Raw genomic sequence first — 14,119 nt, forward strand, 5'->3', positions numbered from 1 at the left:
TTGATATGTATACATTTCTCTGTATCCTAAGAAATTTAGAGTATTAGAGTAAATGTATGCTGGCAAGACAGATAATAAGGTTAAGGTAGCACGTGGGATATATTGTGTATTCTTTTAAATTCACCTGGAATCTGGGCATCTCTGGCTAAGTCAGCATTTATTGTCTATCCTTACCACGTGGTTGTGGGTCTGGAGTCACAGGTCGGCCAGACCAGGTTAGGCTAGCAGTTTCCTTCTCTTAAAAGATATTAGTGAGCCAGATGGTTTTCCTAATCATCAACCATGGTTCCATGGTCATCATTAGATTCTTAATTCCAGATTTTCTACTGAATTCAAACTGCACCATTTGACTGAGTTTCGAGATTAATAGCCTAACAATAATAGCACTAGGCCACTGCATTCCCTCAGCAAGATGGCGATGTACCAACTATATAAGTATCATTATATCCATGACTTGTAGGTCTGATCAATGCATTAACAGGATAGTTTGAGGCTACAGGGTGGAGACAGGCCCTTCAGCCCAACCAGATCCATTCCCCTATATTCACTCCTGACTAATGACTGTGGGAGGAAACTGGAGCGACCAGAGGACACCCATGCAAACACGAGGAGAATGTGCAAACTCCACACAGACAGTCGCCAAGACTGGAATCGAACCTGGGTCTCTGGCGCTGTGAGGCAGCAGTGCTAACCACTGTGCCGCCCCTATTTTCTAATGAACCTGTTCAGTTATAATGCATTTCTGGAGTAGGTGGGACTTGACCCTGGGCTTTGTGGCTCAGAAATAGCACCTTACAAGCAATGATATGATGGATCAAAGGGGGAAGTTTAAAGCAAATGGGTGGGAGTGGATTTAAGGAGGGAATGTCAAAGCTTAAAACTTTGCATCTTAAGAGGCTCTGCCATTACAATGGATGAAAGGAAGCTGGGAAGTTGAAAAACTGGTATCTTAGAGGATTTTAAAGCTGAAGAAAATTCCAGAGGAAGAATTTTAAAATTGAGGCGTTGAGTAAATGGGAACCACTACAGTTTAGTGAACACTGGTAGTGGATGTATTTGATTTTGACGCACAATCAGGACACGGCAGTGGCATTTTGGATGACCTCAAAGGTTAAACATAAGTGGCCAGCCAAGCATCAAGTCTGGTGGGTACAAAGGCATTTTAGAAAGAGGGCTAAAGGAAATGACAAAAAAAAAGCAAGCAGTCTTGATGAAAGCATAGCTGTGTGATTTGAAGTTCTTCCCAGGATTAAATATGACAAAGTTGTGAAGTTTCACTCTGCCACTACAGCATGAAGGAACGAAAACAAGACTGAAAAAGCAAAGTTTGAGGAAAGGATCCAGAACTTTGCTCTTCCCAATGTAGAAGAACATTTTTGTAGGGAGTGGTCAGTTGATGGTAAGCAGCCAGCAACTGCAGAGGAGCAAATATTTTGAAGCTCATATCTCAATCTTAAATTTAGCAAATAAAAAAGGGTGGCACGCTGGCTCAGTGGTTCACACTAAAGCCTCACAGCACCAGGGTCCCAGGTTCGATTCCAGTCTCGGGCATACGTGTGGAGTTTGCACATTCTCCCTGTGTCTGCGTGGGTTTCCTCCGGGTGCTCCAGTTTCCTCCCACAGTCCAAAGGTGTGCAGCTTAGGTGAATTGGCCATGCTAAATTGCCCATAGTGTTAGGTGCATTAATCAGAGGGTTTTGGGTCTGGGTGGGTTACTCTTCGGAGGGTTGGTGTGGACTGGTTGAGCCAAAGGGGCTGTCTCCACACTGTAGGGAATCTAAAAACATCTAAAAAATACAAAAAGTAAAAATGGCTGAGGGGGCAGAAATACAAAGAGGTGCACATTATGCTTAGATTTTAATAAAGCTTTGGTTAAATAACATCTAGAGTACCACACTCAGTTGGTACCACACTTAAGGATATAATGGCCTTGTATTTAGATACAACAGAACATGGAGGCTAAAAGTATTAAGATTGTCAGGAGAAACATAGGTAAAGAAATAGGTCATCCATTCCTCAAGCTGATTCTGAAATTTAATGATCTGTGACCTAAATCCATATATCTAAGATCAATTAATATATTTAGTTTGCCAAACAAAGTTAATTGACTGAGCATCAACCACAAAGGGGAGTCCAGTCCTCTCCACAATTTCTAAAATTCACTCTTGAAAGGTGTGACTAATTTTTATGCTGTTTCCCTTAAGTCCTAGACTCTCCAAAGGGAAAAAGATAATTGCAAAGGGAATTGCTAAAAATGCAGCACTTTAAGGTAGTTATACTTGAAAGTAAAACCGAATATTCAGGATAGGTTTCATTTTTGTAGGGAGTGGTCGGTTGATGGTAGTCATATGAGCCAGTTTTCCAGCAAAGATTGATATGACTTAGCAGTCACGTGAGAAAACCAAAACCTAAACCTTTTGAAAATCAGGATTGTTTTCACACCTTGGCAAAGAAAAAAAGGGCAGCTTTTATTTTAAATGAGATATGAAAATAATGCGAGGAGAAAGTGAGGACTGCAGATGCTGGAGATCAAAGCTGAAAATGTGTTGCTTTTCCAGCAACACATTTTCAGCTATGAAAATAATGCAACTACAATGAAAAGCAGGAAAAGACTTCATTTTGTCAGCACCCAAGCATGATGATACTCAGAGCTGGCTCTCTGCTTAAAAAGATAACCCGTCAAAACATTCAATTTGTTCTAAGAAACACTAAATTGGGCCTCGTTGATAAAAGGCAATTCTGGAATATTCACACTGAGCAACAATTTTCAAAAGATTTTGCAAGGTTCCTTCAGCATTATCTGGGACTTGGTTCCATAACGCTATATTTCAACTAGGGGTGTAATGCACAGTTAAAAGACAAATCTGGTCGCATTAGTTATTTAATGGGATAGTACATTTATAGTTCAATAAATTAGTTGCCTGTTAAAATCAAACATTGTTGATTTTAGCTTGTTACAGTGAAAAACTTAAAACAAATGCTTCTTCAGTTAAAGTTGGTCATTTGGGAAGTATGTTTTAAAGTCATTTGTATCGATGGAGATCATAACATTCTCAATGCAATGTATCTTGAAAACATTCATTAAATCACCAATAAATCTTTTAAACTGCAGGAGATACAACTTTAGTCTCTGTAATACCTTCTAACCTTTAGATATGGAAACAAAAATCTTACAAAAGTAAAATAAGTAAATTAATGCCATACTTACCTAGCTCAAGCCAATGTATTCCTCTTACCATGCAGTGCTGTATTCCAGGTGGGGTCTAACCAATGTTTTGTACAGCTGCAATGTAATTGTTTCACCCATGTATTCTAGTTCTCCAGATAAGTTTCCACCAGTCTGTTAAATTTTAATAATCTCTTCATGTGAAATTCCTTCAGACCTTAACTATTTCTAGTCTTACATTTGGAATGTACCCTGTTTTAATACTCTCACGCGCCCATTTGACTGTATAGAAATAAAGTTGCCAGTTTTGTCCATTCGCTTAATCTATCAATATCTCCAATTTATGCTTCTTTCTATGCTAGGTAAAGGGCATGGAGCTCACTAAACCATTATCTAAGTCATTATTAATATGGTAAATAATTGATCCTTGAGGAACACCACTTGGAGTCACAGTTTACAGCACAAAAGATCCTTCAGTTCTTTGAGTCTGCACCAATCAAAATCAACCACCTAACTAGTCTGGTCTCATTTTTCAGCACTTCACCCATAGCTTTGTATACCATGGCACTGTAAGTGTATATACATCTAAATATTTCTTACATGTTAGGAGGGTTTCTATCTCTATAATGCTTACAGGCAGCGAGTTCCAGATTTCACCATTCTCTGGATGAAAATAATGTTTCCTCTCAATCCCACTGCTGCTTCTTATCTCCTAAGTCTATGCTCCCTGGTCATTCATTCTTCCGCCAATGGGAAATGTTGTTCCCTGGCTATGCTGCCATGCTCCTCAAATATTATACATGTTAATCATGTACCTTCTTGCCCCTCCCCTACTCAGGGAAAAACAACCTCAATCTCTCTTCATAAACTCTTCAGCTCAGGCAAAATCCTGGTAAATCTCCTCTGCACGAAACACACCCCTTCCATAACGTGCATTCTGGAACACTGCTGTGGACTAATAAACTTCCTATATATTTTCAGCTCTTAAAACTCTATGTCTTGACTGATATCCCATGTCTTCTTGATCACTTTGTCTACTGTCCTGCTCAGTCAAGGGACCAGTGGGCATGCACAAGGTCCTTCTGATCCTCTGTGCTTCCCAGGGTCATACTGTTCATCACATATTGCCTTGCCTTCCCAAGCCCATCACCGCAAATGTATACAGTGACAAATGGAATTCAATCTGATCAGCCCCATCTGACCAGTGGGGTTAGCAAAGGCCTCAGCACTGATCCCAGCAATACCCACTAGACAGGCTTCCAGTCACAAAAACACAACTTGACCACCACCCCCTGTTTCCTGCCACTCAGCCAATTCTAGATCCAGTTAGCTAAAGTTCCTTGAATCCACTGGGCTCTTACCTGTGGTCACTCTCCAAGTCAGGACCTCGTCAAAGGACTTACTGAACTCCAATTAGACTGTATCAGATGCATTGCCCTCATCCATGCACCTGGTTACCTCTTCAAAACATTTAATCTGTTTGGTCAGATATAACTTTTCCTTATCAAAACTATGCTCACTATTCTGGATTAGTTCTGTCCCGCCAATAATTTCCCCACCATTGAGGTTAGATTTGACAGGTTTCCTGGTTCATCCTTTGCTCCTTGCTTAACAACATCACTGGCTGTCCTCCAGTTCTGTGACACCGCTTCCCAGAGGGGAACTGAAAATTATTGCCAGTGCCCCTGCTATTTCCTGTCTTGCCTCTCACAGCCTGGAGATTTATCTACTTTTAAGCTTGTCAGACCACTCAACCTCCTCTCTATGTTAATTTCTTTAAGCATACCACAGTCCTCTCTGATTTGCATACAATTCTGTCTGATCTGATTCGCGTGCCTACCCTTTATCTCTACTTCTATTTTTCAATGCCTTGTTAATTTCCTAAGTCTGTAATTTCCCTCAATTCCAATGAGCTTCTGCTTTCTGCAAGTCCATATAATGTATATAACCATATTTACTGAAGGAAAATTAGAAAGGCATTGTGACTTAATTTGCTTAAGTTGCTGAAATGTTCTCATTTCTATACTGTGACACATGACATTTTAACTTTGATGACTCCATCAGCAGATTTCAGTAAATAAGATACCTGATAGTTAAGTATACTTGAGATTTGTGGTCTATGACGCATCAGCTAATTGCACTGCCATTTTAATATTGGTTTCAGTTTTCCTGGCTGAAGGGAGGGCAGAGCCAAAGACCTCTGTATCTGTTCATGACCCAGAACAGTAAACCAGCATGAAATAATATATTTATGTGAAGACATGATAGGAAAACAAACTAATTTCCTTTTACAAACATTGGTTCAATGGTCCTCTTCTCACAGTACGAAATTCATGAACAAAGTGAAGGTTGTTGAGGCACTATTTTTCAAGGAAATGAGTAAAACAAATCAATACCGAATGCTTACAGGAATCTATTAATAGTCAAGCACACCATGAGAACTGCTTGGAAGACTTTGGACAAGGGCAGGGATTTGTGGGACAACACATCAGTTGCATTAATACAATTGATTTACAGAAAGCTGAGTTATAGAGGATAAATTTAAGTCACAATGCATTAGACAACTATACAGAACATGTGGGCTGAAAAGCTTTTCCCTATTCCAAATTATGAGCGCCTAAGGTCAGAATCTGGAAGTGTTTAAACCATAGTTCCATGGTTATAACGTTTTACGAGTGAACAGCATCAAAATTAAATAAAGTGCAGGCACTTTCGAAATGCATAGAGCTGTTCTATTTCTCAAATACTCAACATTCATCAGCAAAACAGCAAACCCTTCTGAAGAGACACAAATATACCTTTAAAAATTAGCAGATATGAAATTTTAGAAACCACGGTTTCTCGTATGAATATTATACGCTTCAAGATGGCACATTTTAACAGCCAATAACTGTTCATCTATTTGTCATATCAAATAAAAATAATTTCTTTCAATTCAGCAAAGATCAATACATGTTTCAAATTTTGAGATATCAACTATTATATTAAATGACCCCGACGTTAGTTGAAACTTAGGATGAAACACCATTTTAATACGAATAGAAAGCTTCGCTGTATATACAGGAAAATCCCATAATTTGAATGTTCAGAGAAATTGGACAGAGTGCAGACAATCTGATCAATAACACCTCTATTTCTACGTGAACTTTAAATTATATACAGAAAAGAAGAGCCACCACAGCCTCCAAAGTTGATTACAGAAATTGTGAATCACAAGCAGGGAGTGAATACTCAAGCGGCTGTTAAGTAATTTAAAATAGTGATCGCATTATTTAACAGCCGTAATAATTTAAGAAAACCTAGCCTGTCAAACTCTTTTTGATTGTGTCATAGCAAAACATTTCAGAGAACAATGCAGCCATGGGAGAATACTCAAGTAATCCCGTCATGATCAGGCACACTCTTCAACCTTTGATTTAATAACCATGAAAATTAACATTCATGAAAGTCTTTGCATTAACTTGTGTATTAATGTCACGATTAAAGAGTAAAGCAGCCTAAATATTATCTCTGATCAGAAGTATTACCACAAGTAATGGCTGCAGAAGCCATGACACATTCAAAAAATAGAAAACAACCATTTTCTAAGATGCAGGCCACATTACACGTCTTTATTATCAAAAACAAATTGATGCAATCAAAAGCCTTGGTCACTTTGTTAAACCATACTAAAGCAGATGTGTGTGTCATCTTCAGGGATGAATGCAACTCAAACTCAGGATCCTTACAATGGTGAGTAGGAAAAAAATTAAAATGTATTTCACGTTTCCCCTTTGTTTTAATTTACACAGATCTTTTGAGAGCTTTATTTACAGAGCATCGAATCCAGTCTCGTTTATAGCGACTATCACATATTACAGTGATGTTTAAAATGGAATCTATGCAGAACCCAGAAAGAACAAAGGGTAGAGGTGTTTGTCAATGAAAGGGCATCTGGGTACAGAAGGAATCCCAAATTCATCAGTTACTGAGAAGTCGTTCTGTTGCACACTCCACGTCCCAAGATTGTGAAGACAAGGCCACTATTACTGCATTCTGTAGAAGAAATACAAAAGTTAAAATCTGCAGCAGCCAGATTACACTTTCTAATTCTAAATTTTCTATAATTACAGAAGTAATGCATCTCCCACAAATGGTCAACTGCATGGCATTATTCCAGAGTGTACATTTGGCCAAGATCAGATGATAGCAAGTTAATACATAGTCCATAACTAAACAAAATAGCTTGTTAACATAAACAGATCAATGTAAACTCCAAGGCACCTTGAAAATATGATGCAAGGAAAATTTCAACACTAGAACAAATCAAATCTACTATAGTCGCATAATTCCACACTATCTGCCTTAGAAATTACATTGAGGATATTTCTGGATTGCACCGATGTAAAATACCACAATTGTTGTAATATGTACAATTTTTCTAACTTTAGAACCTTACTTGCTGCACAATAGCCCAAACCTTAATTATAACATAGTCAAAGATTTGAGGATTAAGTATAAATGGGACAGTCAGATTGTGTAACTCTGACAGGAGTGTTGGAACAGGAGTCAGCCACTTTGTCCCCAGTGCTTGTTTCACCACTTTGCAAAATGATCTGTGGCCAGACTCCATATATTTCCTTTATCAAAAAGGAGTGTAATCATAGTAACAAGGGGTCATTAAACCTCTTGAGCCGGTGTTCATATTGCAACACAAAATTCACATTCTTACTCAATACTGAACCTTTTATCACCTCACTTATCCATCCTCCTTTGCCTTAAAAATATTTGGAAATTACTTCAACCGACATTTCAGGAAAAGAGTTACAAATATTCTCAATCCTCAGAAAACATTTTGTCTCATTTGTTTTAAATTTTACTCGATTCCCTGTAGATTCCCTACAGTGTGGAAACAGGCCCAACCAGTCCTCAATGACCCTTCTAAGAGTAACTCACCTAGACCCATTTCGCTTTGACTAATGCAGCTAACACTAACAATTTAGCATGGCCAATTCACCTGACCTGCACATCTTTGGACTGTGGGACGAAACCGGAGCACCCGGGGGAAACCACGCAGACACGTGAAGAATGTGCAAACTCCACACAGACAGTCACCCGAGGCTGGGATCGAACCTAGGACCCTGGTGCTGTGAGGCTGCAGTGCTAAGCACTGAGCCACTGTGCTGCCCTTTTATTTGCTAAACTCCATCAGATAGAAGCCTCATCTCTTTCTAATTTTCTCTCATAAGACAACTCCCAATTCCAGTTATTAGTCTGGTAAACAGGTTCTGAACGGCTTCCAATGTATTTGTATTCTTCCTGAATATGATGACCAACACAGTACACGCTAAGATGTGGTCTCATCAGTGCCTTGCATAAGTGAAGGATAACTTTTTTGTATTCATTCCTCTCTCAACGAACAATGATATTCTATTAGTTTTCCTGATTACTTGACATACCTGCACATTAACCCTTTTGTAATTTTTTTTGCCATGACATTCACATACCACTGCATTTTTCCACAATGCCAATTGCCAGATCTTTGCCCACTCACTTAACCTATTTATATCTTTTTGTAGCTTCATGACTTCTCCAAAATGTATTTTTCTTTATACCGTTGTATGATCAGCAAATTTGGCAACTATACCTTTTGTCCTTCAGTGTCAAGAGTGTGGAACTGGAAGAGCACAGCAGGTCAGGCAGCATCCGAGGAGCAGGGGAAATCAACGTTTTGGGCACAAGCTCCTGCTCCTCGGATGCTGCCTGACCTGCTGAGCTTTTCCAGCACCACACTCTCGACTCTAATCTCCAGCATCTGCAGTCCTCACTTTCTCCTTCTGTCTCTTCATTCAAGTCATTGTACTATATTCAAGTCCTCCAACACTCCTGTCAGAGTTACACAATCTGACTGCCCTAAAAATGGCTACCATTTATACCTAATCCTCAAATCTTTGACTATGTTATAATCCCCAAGACACACAACTTATTGCATCTTCCCAAACTGAAAGAGATCAGTTTGCCTATTCTCTGCTTCCTGTTTGCCAGACAATCATCTTTCAATGCGAATATGCAACCCCATGCAATGAGCTTTTATATTGCTTAATAACCTTTGATGTGGTACTATATTAAATGCCTTCTGGAAATTAAGCACAGTACTGGCCACGATGGATTTAGTTATGACAACACTCAAGTCAAAGCAATTTCACTGACTGGCACTCCAGCCACTTTCATCAACATTCACAAGATGCACTGCAGCCACCAAACTCCACATCAGGTTCTGCCATATAATAAAACCAAAAATTAGACTCTGTATTAATGATAATAAAGCAAATAAGTGAATTCACTTCATGTGAAATAACAATTTGAACAAAACTCAAGATTATCCTGTTCTCACCTGGAAAATAAGTAGAATCTTCCACTTCCATGATGCTTCAGGATCAGAGCTAAATGGCAAACTGATTTATCACTAGTAATCCATGCAACATTAGAGACAAGTTTGCTTTCCCATGCATGACAAGGATGGAGGTTCCAATGATGAACTGACTCACCTGGCAAAGCTTCTGGTAATGTCAATAATTTTATAGATTTTTTTTTTAAAAACCAACCCCCGAGTCACATCTATATAACTGCACTGTTAGTCTATAGGATTCCCATTGGCTGCAAAAGAAAAAACCTCAAGCTTGTTTTTAGTTAATTACTTGGATTTTCATACAGCACAGCAAAAGCCAGCAGAAAGGAAGTGAAAGTTACTTTAAAGTGATTTAGATGTGGTAAAAATTAATAAGAACAAGTATAATTAAATAAATAAATGAGGATGAGAGAATGAAAAGAGAACAAAAATCTGAGTAGAATTTAACACTTATTTCTATTCAAGGTTGTACATTTCAGTGTTATGGGGTTCGCTCCTATCACTTTGTTGCTATATGGTTATCATGATGTTATAACAAGAGTGCTTGTACTATAATTCAAGAATGAATATATACGTACAACACAGTTAGCATTAATATTTGGACATTAAGCTAGATTTTGCACCTTTGGGGAAAAAAAACTAGCTCAAATCAACAAGACAAGACCAATACCACATTCTATCGATACCATAAATACTTCAGTATTTCAAGGCACTCCACCTCTCGAGGACAATTAGGGATAAACATTAAATGCTAGCTTTGCCAGTGACATTCAGCCAACAAGTTTTAAAACTCTGCAAAATTTACACGATGTATATGAAGGCAGCCCTTAACTTTCTAATTTGATAAACCCAGCAACATCATACTTTCTTGATAGGCACAACCCTGTATTCTGGCATCATCCTTGAAAAAACAACATTTTGTACTTTCTGTAATGCCTCTATATTTTTAAGAATACTGACTAGAATGGTCTAACTGGTTTAATCTAAGTTTATCATTGGTTCTCTACTACTTAAATTCTGACACTGCAGAAATAATATTTGCTTTGACTTTAATGGTCATCTTAACCTGTTCAGTATCAGACAGTTCAATATATATTTATCCTTCACTCACCCTTTCCGTAGCTGCCACTTAACTTATTACCTCCTCTGCTGATGCATCCTCACCAAGAAATTAATAAATTTCAGTTGTAGCTTGAGACTACAGTTCTGAATGGCCAACAATATTCACATTTTTTACTAGTTGCTGCACATACCTCTTTATTTTGTTCAAAGTATTTCATCTCAAAATACTTAATAATATGTGCCAAAATTATAGCTCATTTGGCTTGTTGAAACATTGGTAACGAATAAAGCCTTAATGATGTTTGAATAGTTAAAAGCTGATGAAAAATATCTTTCATGAAGAAACCCTCCAGCAGCTTTTAAAGTTTCATCCAAGCAAACAGAAACAATGAAAACTTCTTCACTAATGAATAACAATTTACACAAACAATTAGTAAACACTACTCGAGGTATACTTTGGAAATTGAAACACAGGAGAAAATGAATGTTTATTTTATATATCAATTACAGAGGAGCTTGATAGCGAGGGCACAGATGCATTAGTGTATTTTCTATTCACCATGTAGTTATTGGATTGCAGGCAGTCAATCCATATAACATTTTATAATTTACTAATTTGGAAACAGGACCAGTCTGACTCAAAATCGGAATGCAGACAGACTCTAACCTCACATCTTTAATGCACTGTTTGAGCTAAGATGTCAAGTTATCTTGGGAATGTGACTTGAAAGTAGTCTGGGAGTTACATATTAATGAACCAAAACCTGCAACCCATTCTAAAAGAAGAAAGACTTAACAGCCATCTAGGTTTGTTCAATATATCGTTTTAATTGCATAACACTGATCTTTTGCTATAAATTTTGTGACTTATGATCCTGCCCCACTAGTTACCTGATGAAGGAACAGTGCTCTGAAAGCTAGTACTTCCAAATAAACCTATTATTGTGCGATTTTTAACTTCGTCCATCCCAGTCCAACACTGGCACGTCCACATCATATTCTGTGTAAAACAGTTTAAACTTCAAGAAAAGCAGTTAGCTTTCCTGCAGCAGTTGCTAAGAGCTGTAATTTTTGAATTGATAAATCAAAGGCATTTCCTCACGCATCAATCTCTCTAAACTTCTTCTAATGGAAGCTTTCAGAAAAATATAAATGAACACCAATGGCCTGGCTAGCCAAAGAAACATCATCTCAGCATCAGAAGTGGGAAGCAGAGACCACGGAACAAGGTCCACAGGAAATCATGAAGGCAAATGGATTGTTGGTACACATTTTGAAGGAAACTGAGTATAAAAATAGGTAATTGTTTCTAAACCTATATAATGCAATGGTCAGACACCTGGAATACTGTAAACAGTTTTGGGCCTCCTATATAAGGAAAGATATACTGTCCGGAGAAGATTTACTAGACTGATACTGGTTATCGAAGGATGTCTTATCAGGGAAAGTGAATAGTTTGGGCCTGTACTCACTAGAATTTAGAAGAATGAGACAAAGGCTTATTGGAACAAACAAGATTCATCGGGGGCTTGACAAAGTAGATGCAGAGGTTGCTTGAAGGTCTCTGATCAGATCAGATCTTAGAGAAAGGGATAATTCATTTAAGAACCAGATGAGGTGGAATTTCTCCTTCAAATAATAGTGAATCTGTGAAAATTCATTACCACAGAGGTCTGTGGAGACTATGTCATCAAGTACATTCAAGACCTAGGGAGACAGAATCAGTAAATGAATCAGAGTTTTGGGGAAAAGACAAGAAAATGCAGTTGAAGATCATATCAGCCAGGATCTCAGTGAATGGCCTACTTTTGCTCCTTAATCTTATGGTCTAGCCAATTCCTTCAAGTGTCCTTGATGGCTACATCCAGAGTAGGATTAATTAAATGGGAGATGTGTAAAGGATAAAGAAGACTAAATTGCTAGCAGTTTCAACATTCACTTTCAGAAAAATGGAAAGCATCAATTTGCTAAATAACAAATGAATGTGAACCAAATACAAAATAGAATATATCTCAATAGAAGAGTTGAGTTCTGCCTTGGCAGAATTTGGACCACAGTCCCCAGAACATGGATGTTCTGGATTGATAATCTAAATAACAATACCAATGGTCATTGCCTTTTCACTGTAAGAGCCATTATGGAGAGGAGATTTCAAAGAAAAAGAGGAAGACAAGGAAGGTAATATTAATGCTGAATCACTTAAAAATTAAAGAAAGTTATCAGCAAATGAAAATACCAACACAGAAGGGGCATGGAAAGAATACCAAGACCCTCCTTCAGGTACAGTATAATAGAAGGATGTAAAATTCTACATTTTGGTAGGAGGAGAAGGTAAAAATGATATGATTATCAAGAAAACAGTGAAAGTATATTGGAAGCAAGTATAATAGCCACATACAAGAAAAAGAACTGGATGAACATACAGTTCTAATTAGGTAATTCTAGCAGAGGGTGACAGAGATCCAACACACTGAAGTGCCTCCCTCTGCTATATAATCCTATTATTCTTAGTAGGCAGTTGTTAAGAGGAACGATGGTAGCCTGTGTCTAAGTGACAGGATCCAAAATAGAGGAAAAGGTACAGATGGAGGAAGGAAATTCCAAAGAACAAGACAGAAACAGCTAAAATGTTTGCTACCAATACTGGAGCAAGAATTGTAGATGCATTGTTTGACATAGTTTGGTTAGTGTGGAGAAAGGATAGGGAAGAAAACAGACAACTATCTCTAATTTAAAGCATTACAGGACAGGTACTGTATTAACAAAAAAGGGCAACGATGGTGAATATGAAGAAAAGGATACTTGTGACAGTGCAAAAAGTATTTTTCATCCGCGGCCCTCCTCGTAAGATTTTCTGGATGGCTACGTTTTGTTTTTTTTTGGGTGGGGGGCAGCTATTTAATTTAAGCTGTGTATTTGTTCTGCAAAGATCATCTTTTTTATTTATCTGAATGTTCCCTGGTCGGTTGAATTGGCAAATGAGCAATTTTAAAAATCAAAGTTTGTGGAAGGCATTGCTGCACGTTTTGAAAACAAGCTACTGACACTTATCACAAATGCTCTTTACACCATTGCTGGATTAATGCAGATGAGCTGCAACAACAGGGTGCTCACAAAGAGAGATATGGTTGACAAGCTGCTGATCGAAAATTGGTTATCACTCCACAGACCAATGGCAAAGGTCTTCTGCCTGCTGATAACTATGTGATTGGCTCCCAAGTAGGTGAACAGCTCCTGGCTGTGAACATGATAACCAGAAGCCTTCAGACTGCTAAGCAGAAGAGAGGTGGTGTCCTCATCGCTGCACCAAAAGATACCTGAAACCTGAAGAGAGCAGGCTAATTTTCCATCCCACTGCTGTAAATTGTTTCTATCTACAAGTCAGAGATTTTAAAAGTTGTGAACCTGTCAAGACAAACTAACTGGAGAATAGAGATTGAGGAGCAGTAAGTCCTGGCAAGGATCATCTCGGAACCTTGAGGACAAGGTATTCCCGCTACACA

The 14,119-nt window shown here is 38.2% G+C and overlaps 1 protein-coding gene across 3 annotated transcripts in view; it reads right to left on the bottom strand.

The window, feature by feature from the left end:
* Window positions 1–6,166: 6,166 nt before the first annotated feature.
* ube2kb (ubiquitin-conjugating enzyme E2Kb (UBC1 homolog, yeast)) overlaps window positions 6,167–14,119 on the bottom strand; it is a 91,412-nt gene continuing 83,459 nt past the window's right edge. For all 3 annotated transcript variants that reach the window (XM_043692758.1, XM_043692770.1, XM_043692763.1), the window contains one exon: window positions 6,167–7,201. In XM_043692758.1, coding sequence (XP_043548693.1) covers window positions 7,127–7,201 — 75 coding nt within the window. In that variant the 3' untranslated portion in view covers window positions 6,167–7,126. The remainder of the gene's footprint in view (window positions 7,202–14,119) is intronic.

Source organism: Chiloscyllium plagiosum, chromosome 1 (genome assembly GCF_004010195.1).
Source record: "Chiloscyllium plagiosum isolate BGI_BamShark_2017 chromosome 1, ASM401019v2, whole genome shotgun sequence".
NCBI lineage: Eukaryota > Metazoa > Chordata > Chondrichthyes > Orectolobiformes > Hemiscylliidae > Chiloscyllium > Chiloscyllium plagiosum.